Source organism: Acomys minous, assembly GCF_964271855.1.
Source record: "Acomys minous genome assembly, chromosome: 4".
NCBI lineage: Eukaryota > Metazoa > Chordata > Mammalia > Rodentia > Muridae > Acomys > Acomys minous.
The window spans coordinates 102,456,932-102,476,602 of record NC_140486.1 but is presented as its reverse complement, the minus strand read 5'-3'; the positions used below and the strand labels follow the sequence as shown (position 1 = coordinate 102,476,602).

The 19,671-nt window shown below is 47.2% G+C and overlaps 1 protein-coding gene across 20 annotated transcripts in view; it reads left to right on the top strand.

Annotated features, from left to right (window-relative positions):
* Positions 1-309: 309 nt before the first annotated feature.
* Positions 310-19,671, top strand: part of LOC311596235 (uncharacterized protein) — a gene marked incomplete at its 5' end in the record, with an annotated part of 21,102 nt that continues 1,740 nt past the window's right edge. Inside the window, 5 exons of one of the 20 annotated variants that reach the window (XR_014778780.1) lie at positions 9,628-9,871; positions 10,499-10,577; positions 12,098-12,218; positions 18,296-18,408; positions 18,654-19,229. Coding sequence is in view for 3 of the 20 variants with exons in the window: in XM_084779498.1 (XP_084635624.1) it covers positions 9,432-9,614; positions 18,296-18,408; positions 18,721-18,751 (327 nt within the window). The other 19 variants (XR_014778775.1, XR_014778776.1, XR_014778777.1 and 16 more) reach the window with 19 other exon arrangements.

Genomic DNA, 19,671 nt, shown 5'->3' with positions numbered 1-19,671 from the left:
CAACTCTGCACATAAGTAGCTGACGGATGGGGCAGTTTAGTCTTCATGGAGGTCCCCTAATGAATGGAGAAGGGCTGTCTCTGACATGGATTCTGTTGCCTACTTTTCAATCACTATCTCCGGGCGGGGCTGCCTGGCCAGGCCTCAGTAGGAGAGGATCTGCTCAATCCTGATGCGAGATAGAGGCAGGTGGGGGGTAGAGCTCCAATTTCTTGAGAAGGGGAGGGGGGTATAGATAGAAGAGCGTAGAAGGGTAGGGTAGGGTAGGGTGGGGTAGGGGGTAAAGTGAATAAACAAAAATTTGTGGGGAGGAGGCGGGGTTAAGTGAATAAACTTATATATATTTATCCATAGATGAGAACAGTGGTGTCGACAACTCTAGTTCTTGCTAAGTCTTTTGAAAGCTTTTTTTTGTTTTTTAATGGTTTTGTTTTTGTTTTTCGACACAGGATTTCTCTGTGTAATAGCTCTGGCTGTCCTGGAACTGGCTCTGCGGGCCAGGCTGGCTTCGAACTCACAGAGATCCGCCTGCCTCTGCCTCCCGAGTGCTGGGATTAAAGGCATGTGCCACCACCGCCCAGCTGAAAGCTATTTGAAAAAAATAATTGTTTGTGCATAGGCATAATGCATCTGTGAGCACATAAGCCATTATGAAGTAGCTTTAATGACATCTCAGATGAGTTCTGTACTGGCTGTTAAGGAAGGCTAAGCTCACTTATATCTGACTCATCCTCCTTCCTAATTTCTAGGGCTTTTCTTTTTTTCTTTTTTCTTTTTTTCCTTTGAGACAGGGTTTCTCTGTGTAGCCTTGGCTGTCCTGGACCCGCTTTGTAAGACCAAGCTGGCCTTGAACGCACAGCAATCCACCTGCCTGTGCCTCCCGAGTGCTGGGATTAAAGGCATGCGCCACCACGCTCGGCTCCCATTATGGTCTTCCATGAACATATCCGGCTGAAACTTTTCTTAGTCTTAAAACTGTTTTGAACTTGTCAAAGAAGCTTTAGACTGCTGAAATGGTTAAGTGCACAGGATGCTGTCCCAGAGATCCCAGGTTCAATCCCCAACACTCAATTACGGGGAACTAAGGGGACTTGGGAAGGACACGGAGGTTTTCTTCCTGGTGTCCTGTTGTTGTTTTCGTTTGTGTGTTTGTTTTGCTAGTTGTCAGTAATTCAAGCAGAGTCAACACAATTTCCAATGACCCTGGCCTATATGGAGACACTAGTCCTATATTATTGGTATCACACATATAAACATTAAAGTAGCAATTACCCAGATGTAAAGAAAAGGTAAATCGCACACACACACACACACACACACACACACACACACACACACACACCTCACAGTGAAAGGCATATCTTAACCCCTTGGGCAACCTTTTTTGACCCTTGTTTTCATCTTATAGATTGTCATCCTATCCAAGCCACCCAGGAACCGCTCTGAATGTGGGGAAATTCTTACAAATTTCTTAAAACAATATACATTCAGGACACACACACACAAACATATATACAATGCTACTGCTAAGACACAGCAAACTATCTTGAGAGATCCACACTCACACTTGTGTGTGCACTGTCCTTTTCCTGTGTGCCTATTAACTCCTGTGCTTAAAAATCTGTTTTAAAATCTTAAACTTCAACCCTGCTTCATCTGACTCATCCATGAATTCTGAAATGTAGTGAGGCCAAGACCTTTTTTAAAAGATTCATTTTATGCGTATGGATGTTTTGGCTGCATGCATACCACACGTGAGCCTGTTGTCCATAGATGCCAAAGAAGGGTGTTGGATCTCCTGGAACTGAGTTTTGTGAGGTACCACCATATGGACAACAGTAATCAAATCCGGTCAGTTACCTGTTTTTAACCACTCAGCCATTTTCCCAGCATCTTGGGTAGAGGAGGTGTTCGAAACTACTAGACGATGCTATATGCTGTATCCCCATTGCCACAGGCCAGACAAGGTAAAATACGATGGACCACTAGTAATTTGGGTAGACCCCACGCAGGATCAGAGGGAAGGTGGGGACACCCACGCGGTTCGGTAGCCAAGTGACCAGATTTGGAGGGTGGGCACGAAGTCAGTCTCGAAGTTCCAGAGCTTAGGGAAAACGCGCAGACGCAGTGCCCTGTGGGCCAGAATCCCTCCGCCTCAGCCAGACTCCCCACCGGCTCCCCGAGCTGCAGGCCGGACTCGGAAACAGCCACTCCACGGACAAGGGAAGCTCTTCTGCCAGCCCACGCAAACTAGGAACAGCAGGTACGCCCCCTCTGCCACCTCCCGCCACTACATGTCCTCAGGATTATTCCCACTCCCAACCCAACCCCTCACCCTCCCTCCATCTCCTTGGAGGCCAAAGGAGGAGAGCCCCTAAAGAAAACTTCGAGCGGCGCGGGAGGGACCCAGGTGGAGGCTGCTCAGTAGGCGTTCACCACGCCCCCTCGTGATGGGCGGGGCATGCAAATAAATCCGCGTGTGCGCTGGAGAGCCCGCGTCGTGGAATTTGTAGCTAAACCTGTGGGTGGTAGAGAAGGAATGAGAGTCCGGGCCGTGGACGCGGGCGGGAAGCGGAAGGAAACGCGGGGAAGGCCGGGAGCGAGAGTCCCGAGCGGCGACCGCGATGTTAGTGTGAGTCGCGTGCGCAGGGCCAGGGTGCGCGTTGGTCGCCTGGTATCGCTTCTCGGCCTTTTGGCTAATATCAAGTGTAGTATCTGTTCTTATCAGTTTAATATCTGATACGTCCTCTATCCGAGGACAATATATTAAATGTATTTTTGTAGCTAGGAGTTGGAACAGGAGCTTGCTCCGTCCACTCCACGCATCGACCTGGTATTGCAGTATCTCCAGGACCGGTGCACCCCTCCGGGGAATAATGGTGGTTAAAAGTTAGAGTTGTTTGTCTTTTGTGCTTCTACTTTCTGTCTCATTCACTTCTAGTGATTTTATGCCAAGATCGAGAGCTGGGTTAAATTAGGCCACAATCACTGGCTTTTCAGTTTTCTTCTTTTTTGTGTACTTCGTTTTGGTTTTTTGCGTTTTCAAGACAGGCTCTCTGTTAGCCTTGGGTATCTTGGACTCACTTTCACAGTGATCCATCTATTAAAGGCTTGTGCTTCCTCCGTCTGGCCATGACTTCTTATCTATTCGTTTATAACTTTTTTTCTTTCTGTGTAGGCTGTCCTGGCTCACAGCGATCCCTTCTGCCTCCCGAGTGCCTGAAACCTTATTTAATCGGTGCCTGTAAGCTTTGTAATACTCCAATTTAAGAGAAAGACAGGTTAGTATGCCGAATTTCCTTTAATTGCGTGTAGTTGCTCTTTTTGCTGCTCCCTTTTCAAGCTAAATCATTAGCCGACTATTAATTACTATTACCCTTTGCACAGAAAAATTATGGGAAGTAGTACCAGACCTATACTCGTCTGATTTTGTTGGTCACTTCTTTCTGTTACGGCTTTTTCTCTGGTTTCACAAATGTGCTAAACATTAACAGCCTCCGGTTCATTAAAATAAAAAGTCACCACTATTGTTGATTGTATCTGAGATGAATAGTGAGGCTGAGGGAGGAAGCCAATGGCATTTAAAAATGTTGCTTTGTGTGTGTGAATGCATATGTGCCTGTTTCTGTTATTCATCTCTTGAAAAATATTTATTGTATGTCTGTGAGCTGTCTGTATGTGCACCTGCAGGCCCGAAGAGGGCACAGCATGGTTGCTGGGAAGTGAACTCAGGGCCTGTGGGAGAGCAGCCAGTGCTCTTGACCACTGAGCCATCTCTCCAGCCCTGTTAATTCATTTTCAAGGCAAGAAGCAAGGTAGACTGTAGGGAACTTTACTAAGAGGAAACAGGGCTCTGGGACAGAGCAGGACACATGCCCCTCGTAGTAAGGTATCACTCCTAGCACTGAGATTGAAATAGATATTAAAAACCATGACCAGTAGAGATGCATGGTTTTTGGGTTTTTTTTTTTTTTGGTTTGTTTGTTTTTGTTTTTGTTTTTTTTCTGAGATGCACTCTTGAAAAACCCCACGTCAAGCAAATACATGCAGTGCAGAGATTGGGCAAGGAGGCCGGGCTCATCTTCCTGTCTTTTACTTCCAGATCTTTTGTGTTTCCAAACAGGTATTCCCTCCTCCAGCTGCAAAGTCCTGATGCTGGAATGTACTATGGCCCTGGTTACTGTTGATTCGGACCAAGGAATACGCGCAGGTGTGCACATGCACACTTACAATCCAATCTGCTTTCATCCTGGGCCGAGTGGGCGCCACTATCATGCCTCCAGGAGCCCCATCTTGACATCTTTTTCTGCAGCTTAGCTCAGAGAACAGCTTCTTTCCAGCCATCCAACAGATAGGCCTGGGCTTGAGCCTTGTTGGCCCACAACAGAACTAAGGTCTGTGTGTAGATGCAGGGAGTCAGGCTTCATAGGAGGCGCAAATCCGTACAGTGCTCAGTTGAAGAGGACCTGGGAGACAGGAAAAGTGAAACTTTAGACTGTGAGCAGGAGAGGGATGGTTCCCTAAGGGAAACCAGCTATAAGCACAAGAGGCGTGGTCCTAGGAAGGCAAAAGGCAGCCCAGGTCTTCTGCACTCTTTCTCATGTTTGACTGCACTGCTTAGTCAGCAGTCCTCTATGGAAACTCTCCTGTGCCAGCAAAATCAGCCCCTGAAGCTCCTGTGCGCTTACTAGTGACTCTGTGTGTGTCCAAAGAGATGCTGCCATCTGACAGAAAGAGCTGACCCCACAAGGAATTGCCACTCTGTGACCCTGTTAGGGCCCCCAAATCCCTAAGAACTCTGTAAGACATACTGGCAACCATGCTGTTGTTGTTTGTTTGTTTGTTTTTGTTTTTTTTTTTAAGTATACACACTTTAACAGACGGGCCAGAGAAATGGCTCAGTGGTTAAGAGCACTAGATGCTCTTTCACAGGTCCTGAGTACAGCACCCAGTATCCACACGGCCGCTCACAACCATCTATAACTGTAGTGCCATGGGACCCAATGCCACCTTCTGGTGTGCAAACATGCATAATTCTCTCTCCCCCCTCCCCCCCATGTGCATTGGTGTCTGTGTGAGGGAGTTGATACCATGGAACTGGAGTTACAGACAGTTGTGACTGGGACTTGAACCTGTGTCCTCTGGAAGAGCAATCAGTGCTCTTAACTGCTGGGCCACCTCTCCACCCCCAAACATGCATGCTTTAACAGATCCTTACACAGATAACTGTGACTTCCTGAAGTATTCATTTTTACCAAATGTTTATTAACACTTTATTGATAAACCAGTCTGCCTCTGTCAGCCTTGAAAGCCAATATTATAGTAAAACAAACTAGGTTCATTTCTGTTTATCATTCAATTTGTTTCTTGCCAGGCAGTGGTGGCGCACGCTTTAATGCCAGCTCTCAGGGAGGCAGAGGCAGGTGGATGTTCGAGGCCAGCCTAGTCTACAGAATGAGTCCAGGAAAGCCAAGGCTACACAGGGAAACCCTGTCTCTAAAAGAGTAAATTTGTTTCTCAAGGATTGGGCTAAGGTCTACCTGTAACCTTAACTACAAATAGTTCTGTTCTCCATGTTCCAGAAAATGGCAACCAGTATGCCTTTGTCTAAAAAGATTCTTTTCTTTGCTTTGCTTTTTTTCTTTTCATTGTTTTGTTTTGTTTTGTTTGTTTTTTCCAGATAGGGTTTCTCTGTGTGTAGCCTTGGCTGTCCTGGTCTCGCTTTGTAGACCAGGCTGGCCTCAAACTCACAGACATCCACCTGTTTCTGCCTCCCGAGTGCTAGGATTAAAGCCGTGTGCTAACAGGCCCAGCAAAAAGTTCTTTTATGACCACCTTGCAACCATGTCTTTATTTCATAAGAGGTCTTTTTGACCAACCTATTTTGCTTTTCTTTCTGCTTCTGTGCTTGCATTAATTAATTTGGCCGTGCATGACTTGGGTCTGTGTTCCTCCTCCTCCTCACACCTGTGAAGGTCATCCCAGTATCTTTTGGAATGCAAAGATGGCAAACCAGTCACCCTCCGAGGAAATGCACACAGTGTGTGTGTGTGTGTGTGTGTGTGTGTGTGTGTGTGTGTGTTGGGTATCCTCTAGGGAAAACGACCTGTTATACCCAGCAGGGAAAAGATCTAGGTTAGGGAAGAATGAAACTCGGTTTAGTTCAGCCTAGCTGCTGTCACTGGTTCAAACTTCCAGAGTCTGACACCAGCTGGTTTATTTTGGCCATATTTAAGGACAGCACCATTTGGGGGGAAAGTTTTCTGAGAACAGTTAACTCACTCTTAAGTGTACAACAAATTTAATTAATGTTTACATTGAAATTCCTTGCCAGGCCTGGTGGCCCAAGCCTTTAATCTCAGCACTCAGGAGGCAGAGGCAGGTGGATCACTGTGAGTTTCAGGCCGGCCTAATTTACAGAGAGTTCAGGACAGCCAAGGCTACACAGAGAAACCCCCTCTGGGAAAAACAAAACAACAACAAAACCAAAGAAATTTCTTATAATGTACATCTAGCTGCTATCTTTAAAATGGGCACTGCAAAAAAAAAAAAAAAGGGGGGGGGGTGCGGCCATGCCTTTAATCCCAGACTCGGGAGGCAGAGGCTGGTGGATGGTTGTGAGTTTGAGGCCAGCCTGGTCTACAAAGTGAGTCCAGGACAGCCAAGGCTACACAGAGAAACCCTGTCTTGAAAAACAAACAAAACAAAACAAAGATGGGTACTGTTGATTCAGAGATAGTGCCCAAGATTTAGGGTCTAGGGAGACTGACTGAGGTAAACGTAGTATCTATGGGACTCAAGATTGGTCTGCCCCTAGGATAACATAGAAGTCCCTTAGGCTGTTGTAAAGCACAACTGACATTCCATACGGTTAGGTTTTATGGCATAAGGTGCTCCTGGCTCAGTCGTTGTCTGGGAGCCTCACTGCCTCCTCCTGCTAACCTAGGCCTAGTCCTGGAAGCCTCTGGCCTCCACACAACCTAACCTAGGCCTGCAGTGTTTTCAGCCTCTGAGACTTACTGCTTAATAAGCTCACCCTTACTTGTTCTTCCTGAGCTCTGGGCTGGCTGGTTCAACTCAGCTGTTCTGGCTCAAACTCCTCCTCTCCAGCTGACTGACTTAATCTGGCTTTTCTCAGCCTGGAATTGCTCTGCTTGGCTTCAAACTAACTCAGCAATCTGCTCTAACCTTCTGGCTTCTTCTCATTTTCTGGCTCTTTCCATCTTCACCTGAGTTTTCTCTCGGCAACCCATCTCTCTATGACTGTCCTGGTAAAACTGCCTCCTCTTTCTGTTTCTTGGTTCTTTTGGTTTTTGTTTTGGTTTTTGTTTTGTTTTTTCGTGACAGAGTTTCTCTGTGTGGCCTTGGCTGTCCTGGACTCACTTTGTAGACCAGGCTGGCCTCGAACTCATAGCGATCCACCTGCCTCTGCCTGCCAAGTGCTGGCATGAAAGGCGAGCGTCACCACCATCCAGTCAGTGTGCCTCCTCACTCTGTAAAACTGCCTCTTAAGTAGCTTCCCTTTCCACTCTCTTCTCCTGAGAGTTGGGCGGATCCTATTCTGTCAAATCTTTCTGATTCGTCTCCTTTTCTGCTACTCAGACATCCCTTTCAAACGTGTACCTCCTTCTACAAACTAACTTTACCTGCGTTTGGGATTAAAGGCTTGTGCCACCACACCTGGACCTCAGCTTTTCTTTACCTTATATTTGCTTTATACCAGGCTGGCCTTGAACTCAGATCTGCTGGCCTCTGTCTCCTGGATTAAGGCACATTTGTATTCCAGCTGGATCACACAGACCTAGAAGATTTTAGGTTTCTGTTTTGTTTTGATTTGGTTTATCCTGAGAAAGGGTTTTCTGTGTAGCCTTGGCTATCCTGAATTTGCTTTGTGGGCCAGGCTAGCCTTGAACTCACAGAAATCTGCCTGCCTCTGCCTCCCATGTGCTGGGATTACAGGAGTGCACCACACACCCTGCTCCTAGATCTTTGGATGTGATCTCTTTCCAGCTGGATCACATAGACCTAGAAAGTCTTTGGGTGTGATTTCCTGCCAGAACAGCCTTGTTCTGAATTAACATTCCTCTAACATTTAGGGAGAATAGTCTGGGATAAGTGGAACATAAATTCTGGGGGATACAGGAGAAGCTTGCTATCAACAGATAGCAAGGTATCACCAGGTTTTATTATATATATATATGACTACTCTATCTGCATGTATACCTGCAGGCCAGAAGAGGGCATCAGATCTCATTATAGATGGTTGTGAGCCACCATGTGGTTTCTGGGAATTGAACTCAGGACCTCTGGAAGAGCAGTCAGTGCTCTTAACCTCTGAGCCATCTCTCCAGCCCACACATCACCAAGTTTTTTGTTTTTTGTTTTTATCACCAGGTTTTAAACTACATCATTTTTCAGCATTCTAGGAGGAGGACAGGTGAAATCCTTTTTGTTTGTTTGTTTAACGTTTCCAGGCTTCTCCAGTGCTTATCTGTATGCACAAGGACTTTTTTCCCCCCTCCACACATATAGAAAAAAAAATTCTTTCTTTTTTTTTTTTCTTTCTTTCTTTCTTTCTTTCTTTTTTTTTTTGAGACAGGTTTCTGTGTGTAGCCCTGGCTTGCTTTGTAGACCAGGCTGGCCTCGAAGTCTCAGAGGTGTGCCAGCCTCTGCCTCCTGAGTGCTGGGATTACAGGCGTCGCCACTACGCCCGGCTCCTTCGTTATTACTCTCTCTATCACACAAGAAGACCCAGACCCAGGCCAGAGCCTGCATCTCCTCAGTATGAGTTCTGGGTAAACGCCCACCAGGATTGGTTTTGAATCCTTTGTGATTCGCCATCCTGTCACCTACTGGCATTGACATTTTTTAGCCTGAAAATCGTCTTTTATAAATCGTCTTTTAAAAGACTGGCCAGGCGTGGTGGCGCATGCTTTTAATCCCAGCACACGGGAGGCAGAGGCAGGAGGATCACTGTGAGTTTGAGGCCAGCCTGTTCTACAAGGCGAGTCAGGGACAGCCAAGACTACACAGGGAAACCCTGCCTCAAAAAAAAAAAAAAAAAAAAAGGAAAAAAGTTCAAAGACGTCACACATAAGATACTTCGTTGGATCAACATTTATTATGGTTTTTATCTAAATAAGTTTGTCTTGTCAACATTGTGGAAACTCTTAACAGAGAAAATAGCTCGGATGCCAGAATCCCTAGACCGCCCACTCGGAGTCAGCCTCTCAATTGGGGAAAATGGTCCTTAAACCCAAACTAAGAACAGTAGACCCGCTGTTTTCTCCGGTGCATCCGTCTGTGGACCCGCCCCCTTCGGGACGCTCTATTTCTGGTGTTTGGCAAAGGGGAGGCGTCTGTGAGTCAGCTCAAACACCAGGGAGAAGGCTTGGCCAGTTAGCATCACGCCCCTCTACAGGGGGCGGGACATGCAAATTAGACTCAGCATGCGCGCGCAGAACGCCGGGAGAGCCCGGGTCGTGGAATTTGTAGCCGAACCTGTGGGTGGTAGAGAAGGAATGAGAGTCCCGGACATGGACGCGGGCGGGAAGCGGAAGGAAGCGCGGGGAAGGCCGGGAGCGAGAGTCCCGAGCGGCGACCGCGATGTTAGTGTGAGTCGCGTGCGCAGGGCCAGGGTGCGCGTTGGTCGCCTGGTATCGCTTCTCGGCCTTTTGGCTAAGATCAAGTGTAGTATCTGTTCTTATCAGTTTAATATCTGATACGTCCTCTATCCGAGGACAATATATTAAATGTATTTTTGTAGCTAGGAGTTGGAACAGGAGCTTGCTCCGTCCACTCCACGCATCGACCTGGTATTGCAGTATCTCCAGGACCGGTGCACCCCTCCGGGGAACAGTGGTGGTTAAAAGTAAGAGCATTGTCTTTCATAACGAGGTTTTCCCATGGGATGTTTACAAATAGGCTTTAGTTATTGTTCGCACGTCTTTAGAAGCTTGAGAAATTGATCTGAGGTTACGTTCCCAGCAGTCCCAGGGGAGCCGATGCAGTCATACGCATAAAACAGTTTTTATATCATGGCCCTTGCGAGCCAGAGACAGGTGGATCTTTGTGTGTTCGAGGCCATCCTGGTCTACAGAGAGAGTTCAGGACAGCCAAAGCTACACAGAGAAACTCGACAAGGAAAACAAAAACAACATTCATTATTTTCTTATATATTATGACCCTACCACAGTTTCTCCTCCCTTCTCTTCCCCTGTCTCCCTCTTCACACCTCTCCTCCTACCCAGCTGCACCCTCATTGTGTCTCCCCTCAGCAAAGAGCGGGCCTCCCAAGGCTATCATAGCAAGGCTGGACGAGACAACCTTGTCGGGGACAGCCCCCCTCTCACTGTTAGGATTCCTACAAGAACACTAAGCTGCTCAACCATAACATATTCAGACGACCTAGGTCAGACCTATACAAGCTCCCAGATCTCTGCCAACTGCCTTGACCTTTCTGGTTCCTCCTAACCTTCTTGCCCCCCCTCTTCCGCAGGACTCCCTGAGGTCAGCCTGGTGGAGCGCCCTCTAATGTTTACCTGTGGGACTCTGCGTCTGCTCCTATTAGTTGCTGGGTGAGATCTCTCTGGTCTTGCAGGGGCAAGATTAGTGCCATATTCTATATGTGATGTGTATTCTGCAATTAATGCCATGGTCCGTGAATGTTCTGTAAGAACCCGTTCTCCAGGTGACTTCACTTCTTCCTGCGTTCTGGGAATGACCACGCACTGCCAGAAACTAGACCTGCTAGCAGTTTCCAGAAGCTCCACTGGAGCAATTAGATACAATTAACTTCCAATTGAAAAACCAAACTCTGTGAAATTCCATTGCCTCGGGACATTACAGCTACCCCACCCTACCAGGAACCTGAACCATCAAAAAAAACTTGCCTTGTGGGCCCCAAACACCTGCCAAGGTGGAAAATCGCAATACACTCTTATTCTCACCCAATATGCATTAGCCAATTATAGTACTGTTGCTGAAGTTGGCCTTTGCAAGAGTATATAAGCCTTACAAATTTGTTGTTCAGAGTCACCTCTCCTTTGGATGTTGCTTTTGCACTGACCCATTCTCCGTCTCTGTCATATGTTGCTTCCGGTTATAGACTCCTGATTAGAGTCTTAGTCTCTTTGATGACTGTTCTGCTAGGCGCTAGTCCCAGAACACCCTTGCAGGCATGACAAACTTTAGGTTGAAGGTTTTGTGGCTGGGTTGGTGTCCCAGTCCCTCCACTTGAGGCCTTACCTGGCTACGTAAGATGGCTGGATCATGCTCCGAGCCCCTCACTACTAGGAGTTTTTGCTAGGGTTACTCTTGTAGATTTCGTAGTTTCTTTTGCACTGTTTCCACTTGTCCCCCTCCACCCAATATCATTTACTTTCATCCATTTCTCCTATTATTTTCTCCCTCCACCCTACTTGATCCCTCCTGATCCCAACCCTACCTGCCCCCAGTACACCCTGAAATTTATTCTATCCCCCCCACCCCCGCGGGACATCCTCCAGCCCTCCTTACTACTTAGCCTCTCTGGGTCTGTGGACCGTATGTAACATGATTGTTTTTACAGCTTAATATCCACTTATAAGTGAATACATACTATGCCTGCCTTTTGGGTCTGGGTTACCTCACTCAGGATTTTTTTCCCCTTAGTTCCGTCCATTCACCTGAAAATTCCATGATGTTTTTGTTGTTTTTTAAAACAGCTGCATTTGGTTGAGGGGCATCTAGGCTGTTTCCAGTTTCTGGCTGTTAGGAATAAAGCTGCTATGAACATAGTTGAGCAAGTGTCCTCGTAATAAGATGGAGCGTCCTTTGGGTATATATATGCTCACGGATAGTATAGCTAGGTTTTGAAGTAGATTGATTTGCAGTTTTCTGAGGAACCACCATGCTGACTTCCAAAATGGCTGTACAGTTTGCACTGCCATCAGCAGCTCTCCCTGCTCCACAACCTCGCCAGCCAGAGCTGTTGTTACTTGTGGTTTTGATCTTGGCCATTCTGACAGGTGTAAGATAGAATCTCAGAAATTGCTTTGATTTGCATTTCCAAGGATGTTGAGCATTTCTTTTTTGTTTGTTTGTTTTTGTTTTCAAGACAGGGTTTCTCTATGTAGCCTTGGCTGTCCTAGACTCACTTTGTAGACCAGGCTGGCTTCGAACTCACAGCGATTTGCCTCCCGAGTACTGGGATTAAAGGCGTGCGCCACCATGCCCAGGTGAGTGCTGGGATTGAAGGCTGGGATTAAATTTGATGTTGGCTATGGCTTGCTGTATATTGCCTTTATTATGTTTAGGTCTGTCCCTTGTATCCCTGATCTCTCTAAGACTTTTATCATGAAGGGTTGTTGGATTTTGTGAAAGGCTTTTCCCCAGCATCTATCTGATGAGATATGTGCACAGACATATATGCAAGCAACACGCATATACACATAAAATTAAATTTAAAAATCAAAAAAACCCAAACAAAAACAAAAAACAAGAACAAACCCCTCACCTGTGCCTGGAAGCCCCTCTCCTTGTGAATCCTCCTTTGTTTCAGCCCCATCTCTCCCATGTTTATGTCTATTGTCATAGTTTTAACTCTACTGTTGTGTCCAGCAGCCTTCCCGCTTTCATTGTGCCCGAATAATAAACTGCACTGTTACAGCCTTCCTGCCACAACACTTTTCCTATGTGTCCTATGCCGGCTGTCCGAGACTCTGTAGACCAGGCTGGCCTTGAACTCACAGGGATCCACCTGCCTCTGCCTCCCATGTCCTGAGATTAAATGGGTGTACCACCACCATCCCATTAATATAACTGTAGCTAAGGATTATTTTTAATTAATTTTTTGGTTTCTTTTTAGAGACAGTTTGGCTATCTTGGAACTCACTCTGTAGACCAGGCTGGCCTCAAACTCACAATGATCTGCCTGCCTCTGCCTTCCAACCTCTGCTGGGATTAAAGGCGTTCACCACCACGGCCCATCAAAATATATATATATATATATATTTTTTTTTTTTTTTCTTTTTGGTTTTTCGAGACAGGGTTTCTCTGTGTAGCCTTGGCCATCCTGGACTCACTTTGTAGACCAAGCTGGCCTCGAACTCATAGCGATCCGCCTGCCTCTGCCTCCTGAGTGCTGGGATTAAAGGCGTGCGCCACCACGCCTGGCCTAAAAAATATTTTTAAAAAGATTTATTTATTATGTATGTATACAGTGCTCTCTGCACGTACACCTGCAGGCCAGAAGAGGGCATCAGATCACAGTATAGATGGTTCTAAGTCACCATGTGGTTGCTGGGAATTGAACTCAGGACCTCTGGAAGAGCAGCCGGTGCTCTTAACCTCTGAGCCATCTCTCCAGCACCCCCCTTTTGTGGGCTTTGGAGGGGTTGCAGAGAGAGGAAATGGACAGGGACAGGAGAGGAGGGAGAAGAAAGCAGCAGTCGCCATGGGTTGCTGTGAACGGGAAGCAAGTGGCTGGGAGGATCTGGCTCTGAGGACTGGCCTGATGGAGAGAAGCAGCCCCAAGGGGCAGGTGTACAAGTGTTTATGGGATTTTGGCTAGGATTAGAAGAGATGCCTTAGGGGGTCCATTTCTGACCAGTTCCAGTGTAGAGGCATATTAAAAATGTAACAGGTTTCTGTGTCATTTATTTATACAATAGTGAGTTAAATAATAACCGCTGTTTTAATAACCATATGAATCAGCATTAATTATTAATACTTATTTCAACATTACAGGTATATACTGTCATACCTGGATTAAGTTTAGTGTTTTTTTGAATTAAAGAAGTCCAAAACATCACTTTATTATTTAACCAATTTAAATTACAAATATTTTACATTAGCTATCACATTCAAAATTCTACATCTAGCTGGGCATGGTGGCGCACGCCTTTAATCCCAGCACTCCAGAGGCTGAGGCAGGTGCATTGCTGTGAGTTCAAGGCCAGCCTGGTCTACAAAGCCAGGGCTACACAGAGCAACCCTGTCTTGAAAACCAAAACCCAGAAAATTCTACATCTATTTTATCCTTACTAAAATATGTTTTCATCAAATGAAAGATTTTAGTAATCAACATCTTAAATTTTGCCTCAGAGGACTGCTGGATAACACATACCCGACACCCAGGGCTGCAGAGTGGACAGAGCCCTGGCCACCGGGAATTCCCGGCTGTTCCTACTTACTGTCCTTGGTCATGCAGCGATCTAGCTTTCTGCTCTGCAGTGGGACTACAACAGCTTCAATCTTCTATCTGGGATCGTTACACTATGTCTCTTGTGCGTCATGAGGAAGAGAAGAAACACCAGTGGGCTTGTGAAACAAAATCTGTCATTCCCACCACCTAAGCAGCCACCGATCCACCAGGGCCTCCAGACAAGGGCTCAGGAGCCTTGTTTCTTCCGGCAGCCCAGAGAAGGGCAGAAGTAGGGTGTATAAGCATAGAAACTGCAAGCACCTGGGCCAAATTAGTTAGAATTTTCAACAAGCCGAACTCGGGGATTAAGGACTTTCCCAAATGCTCCATTGTTGTCAGCTGACATAGAGTGTTAAGATTTTGCCTAACCAATCAAATTCACTTGTTCTTCCTGTTGTTAAGAACAGGCATTATGTTTTGAATAACTATTGCTTGGAGAGGGAGTTGGCCAACAGGTAAAATGGAGTCTGAAGTCAAAATGGTGGTACTTAAGATGAGTTCCTTGTATCTGCTCCCACCAGTGATGGATTCTGCTGTTCTGAGAGCTAAGGAAAGTTCATCCACAGAGCCTATCTTTGGGCTTCCAGAAGGCTTCCATTTCACTGATGAATGACTTTGCTGCTACACACAAGGTTATGTGTACCTGTGTTTCTGGGTGTGTGCACGCATGTGCTGATGTCTGTAGAACCCCCCCCCCCCCCAGCTGGAACTGCTGGCCGTTAAGAGCCACCGGATGTGAGGGCTGGGAATCCAACTTGTTCTTTTCAAAAGCAGTTAGAACTCTTAGCCACTGAGCCATCTCTCCAGCACCTTTCAGACTTTTAAGAATAAATGAAAGCCGGGCATGGTGTCGCGCACCTTTAATCCCAGCAGAGGCAGGTGTATCTCTGTGAGTTCAAGGCCAGCCTGGTCCACATAGAGAGTTCCAGCACAGCCAGGACTATTACACAGAGAAACCCTGTCTTCAAAAACAAAAACAAAAAACAAAACCCATAACAATATAAAACTTTAGTGAGCAAAATGTGGTGGCTCATGCCTGTAATCCCAGCACTCAGGAGGCAGAGGCAGGCGGATCACTGTCGAGTTCGAAGCCAGCCTGGTCTACATAGAGAAGCCCAGGCTTGTCAAAAAAGAAAAGAATAAGAAATTATTCAAGGAAAGGGAAAAGGTATAGAAACTTACTGTTGCCTTTCAGTCTTGACCTCAAAACACTCCCCAGGACACCCCATTATCCACTGTTCTTTGCTGTTCTGGCACCCCTTGCCACAGATTACTCCTTGCTCCCTCAGTCAGGCCAGGGCCTTCCAGATGTTCGGATTCTGGGCTTGTGCGCATCAAACACGTGGTTTAGTCAACCCACAACCATCGGCTGAACATCTACTGTATGCTGTGCACTGAACAAGGGCAGGCATACAGAACTCCCAGTGATACGCTAGCCCTCAAAGACTACAACCTGGAATAAAGGAATAAAAAACAATTGCCCAAGGACGGCGGGCCCGGGAGTCACGACAGGCACAGGAAGGCCACTGGTCCAGCTTGTGGCTGCTGGTGCAGAAACAGCCTGAGGAAGGCGGGGACATTCCACGCGGTTCGGTCAGTGACCAGGTGAGGGAGTGGGGAGAGCAGCGCAGAAGCCCAGCCACGAATCCCTCGGCGGCCACCCGTCTCGTTCTTACTGCTCCCAGCAGCCACCCAACTCAAAACCAGTCTCTTCACCTGTGAGTGATGTTTGTCCTCTGGTCAACAGAAACTAGAGAAGTAGGTCACCACCCCCAGTCTCCCGCCCTAGCGCACCGGCCACTCCGACTTTCATTCTCAGTGGCCCGGAAGCCGGAAGTGCATGGGAGCCGGCACGGGCGCCTTGCGGAGGCTGCCCGGCTGCCACGCCCCAACGAAGGGGGCGGGTTATGCAAATTAGACTCAGCATGCGTGCGCGGAACGCCGGGAGAGCCCGCGTCGTGGAATTTGTAGCCGAACCTGTGGGTGGTAGAGAAGGAATGAGAGTCCGGGCCGTGGACGCGGGCGGGAAGCGGAAGGAAGCGCGGGGAAGGCCGGGAGCGAGGGTCCCGAGCGGCGACCGCGATGTTAGTGTGAGTCGCGTGCGCAGGGCCAGGGTGCGCGTTGGTTGCTTGGTATCGCTTCTCGGCCTTTTGGCTAAGATCAAGTGTAGTATCTGTTCTTATCAGTTTAATATCTGATATGTCCTCTATCCGAGGACAATATATTAAATGTATTTTTGTATCTAGGAGTTGGAACAGGAGCTTGCTCCGTCCACTCCACGCATCGACCTGGTATTGCAGCACCTCCAGGACCGGTGCACCCCTCCGGGGAATAATGGCGGTTAAAGAAAAGGTTCATTGTCATCTTTCTGTGTTAAGTAGTTAATGAACAAACAGTTGGCTGTATTTCTGGTCAGTGGTTCACCTAAACCTGGTCAGAGAAGAGTGTAGAAATAATATTGAAAGAATCTAAAATTGGAAGCCAAGCTTTGGAGCTATCTAAAAAGACTGTGATACTCCACACCTAACCGTTTGACAGGTTCTTTTTGTGTGCTTGGTTTTTGGGATTAAAATCTTGTGCCACCAAGCTATGCTTTTATTTTTGGTGTTTTGAGATAGGGTTTTTCTGTGTAGCTTTGACTGTCCTGGACTCATTTTGTAGACCAGGCTGGCCTCGAACTCAGCGATCTGTTTCCTGATTGCTGGGATTAAAAGCATGCGCTACCACGCCTAGGCCTCACTTGACAGGCTCTTTAAAAAAAAATTTTTTTTTTTTAAAAATTTATTATATATACAGTACTTTGCCTGCATATGCACCTCCAGGCCAGAAGAGGGCACCAGATCTCATTATAGGTGGTTGTCAGCCACAATGTGGTTACTGGGAATTGAACTCAGGACTTTTGGAAGAGCAGTCAGTGCTCTTAACCTCTGAGTCATCTCTCCAGATCTTGACTGCTCTTAAAGGAGCCCTCCAATGGTATGTTTTTATGGCCTAGGATGGAACCATATGGTAGGTGTGGAAATCCATTCCTCAGATCTCCGGCTATTGAGAACATGTTGATGTTGATGTCAGCCCTGCTGTTAAACCTTAGGATCCTCCCCCGCTACATTCCCTGTTGCTTCTTGCCATTCCTGACACCAGCCACGCTGTTTTAGTATCTATCACCTTAAAAAAAATTATGTAGTGTTTTGCCTGCATGTACGTCTGAGTGTCAGAAGAGGGCACCATATCTCATTATAGATGGTTGTAAACCACCATGTGGTTGCTGGGAATTGAACTCTCTGCAAAGCGTGGCTGTAGGCCTTTCCATTAGCTTGCTCTACCCTTCTTGAGATTCTTCCTTCCCAACCCACCCTCCTTGCTTCTCTCCATCTCAGCTGTCAAAACTTCCCGAGGGCCTCAGTCAGAGCTGGTCAAAAAGCCTTTCTTATGTTTGATCTACAAGTGCAACTGGTATTTATATAGGACACAGAACAGCCTGGGGTGGGGGTGGGGGGGCCAGGGAGTAGAGTGGACACAGACTCCTAAAAAGTGGCCAACAACAGCTGACAGGAGGCTAAGGTAACAAAGAGGAACGGGCACAAAGTGTTATTTTTATATCACACATGAATTGTTACTCGCCCACTCCAAGACATCATGGAAGAACAGCCTGTAACACAGTCAGGCACATCCTATAACTGGAGCAACGGTCACAACGACAGAGGGGAGTGAAACCGAGCCCGGGAGCATGGTTCCCACTTAGGCAAGGCTGGTGGAGGTGTGGCTATACAAAGTGGAAGTCACTATGTAATGGAAGATGACTTTGAACTTCTGAGCCCCCAGCTTTCACCCCCCGAACACTGGGGTGACAGGCATGCACCGTTCCGTCTAGTTTATGAGGGGTTGGGGGTTGACCCGGCACTTCATGTAGGCTGTGCAGCAGAATAGCAGTTAAGCTTCTCGCCCAGAACAGTTAGCAGACTATTGTCTGCCAGTCCTGGCCACTTCACGTGGTTTTACCTTAGCCAGGTGGCCCTGGGCATTGCCAAAAGGAGAGAATGGAGACCCTATGGGGCAGTGGTTCTCAAAAGTTGCTCGCAACTGTCATAGAACACATTTCCTCACCCACAGGTTGACAACCGCTGCTGTCAGAAGAAGTGGGTTTGGCTTCCCAATGCTGCGAGGCAAGTGACTTCCATGCTTGCCTTGAAGCTCCCCAGGGCGCTGTGCAGCAGAGGGCTCTGGTGAGACATCCTACACACTCAGTTGTCCTTAGCACCCTAAAATGGGTTTCTAGAAAGTTCTCTAAGCAGTACAACACAATTACTTCTCTGCCTTGCTTGCATGGAGCCACACTGGTGACCACCCTATTAGATCTGGGTGTGTGAGTGGCGGGGGAGGGGAGGGCTTCATCTCAACCCTTCCTGTAGAGCCTGCTGTGCTCTCCACATGTTCGTCTCAGATTTTTTCAAGGTTTCTTTAATTCTAGACAATCCTCTGCAAGGAATCCTCTGTCATACTCAGTAATTCTTCGTACTGAAGTCCTCTTGTTGAAGTTACAGTGTGGAGTCCACGGCATCCCAATAGGCGAGGGTCGGCCTTCCCCCTCTGCAGGCAGCAGTAGCACTGCCCATCGGGGTGCTAACAGAAAGTCACATTCATGGGATGGCTTACCCCATCCCATGCAAAATGGTTTCCCACCTGGGACCCACTCCTCCACCAAGAAGATACAGGAACGCCGCCTGATGTGGAAGTACAGACTGTGTCCCGTGCCGCACTTGCCACAGGCAGTGGTTTCAGTCTTACATGACTTTGATTCCTGAGCCAAACGAACTACAAACTACTCCACTCCGGTCGTGTTCATCATAAACATGCCGCAATTTCAGTGTTTTGTTTTTATTTTACAGTAAGATGGTAAAAGCTTTTAAGAGTCCATGATATCCTTGTGTAGCTGAGGAGGACCTAAATTCTGGGATTACATGTGTGCCACCACACTCTTGTGATCCTTAATGGTTTACAGCTTTTCAAATCTCTCTTAGAAATAAGGGTACACCTTTACGTTTGTTCATCTCTATTCTTAAAGAAAAAAAGTCACAAGTTGGAAGGCTGGAGAGATGGCTCGGCGGCTAAGTGCACTGACTGCTCTTCTGGAGGGTCTGAGTGAATTCAGGTCAGGGGCTCACCAGTGTCTAAAATACCTGCTCACAGGGGATCTGATGCCTCTGGCCTCCTTGAGCACTGCACTCATGTGCACGCACCCTGCTGGACTCCAGCTCCGGATGAGGGTTGGGTCCGGAAGAAGGATGAATGTAAGAGAGACAAGGGAAGACGAATCAGACTCAGGACACCACTCAATTTCTTTTGACGAGAGACAGGGACAGAGAGGAAGCCTTAGTGGCTTTACCTGCTCTGACAACTCTCCTCCACCCCCCTCTCTCTCTCGTTTTTCGAGACAGGGTTTCTCTGTGTAGCCTTGGCTGTCCTAGACTCACTTTGTAGACCAGGCT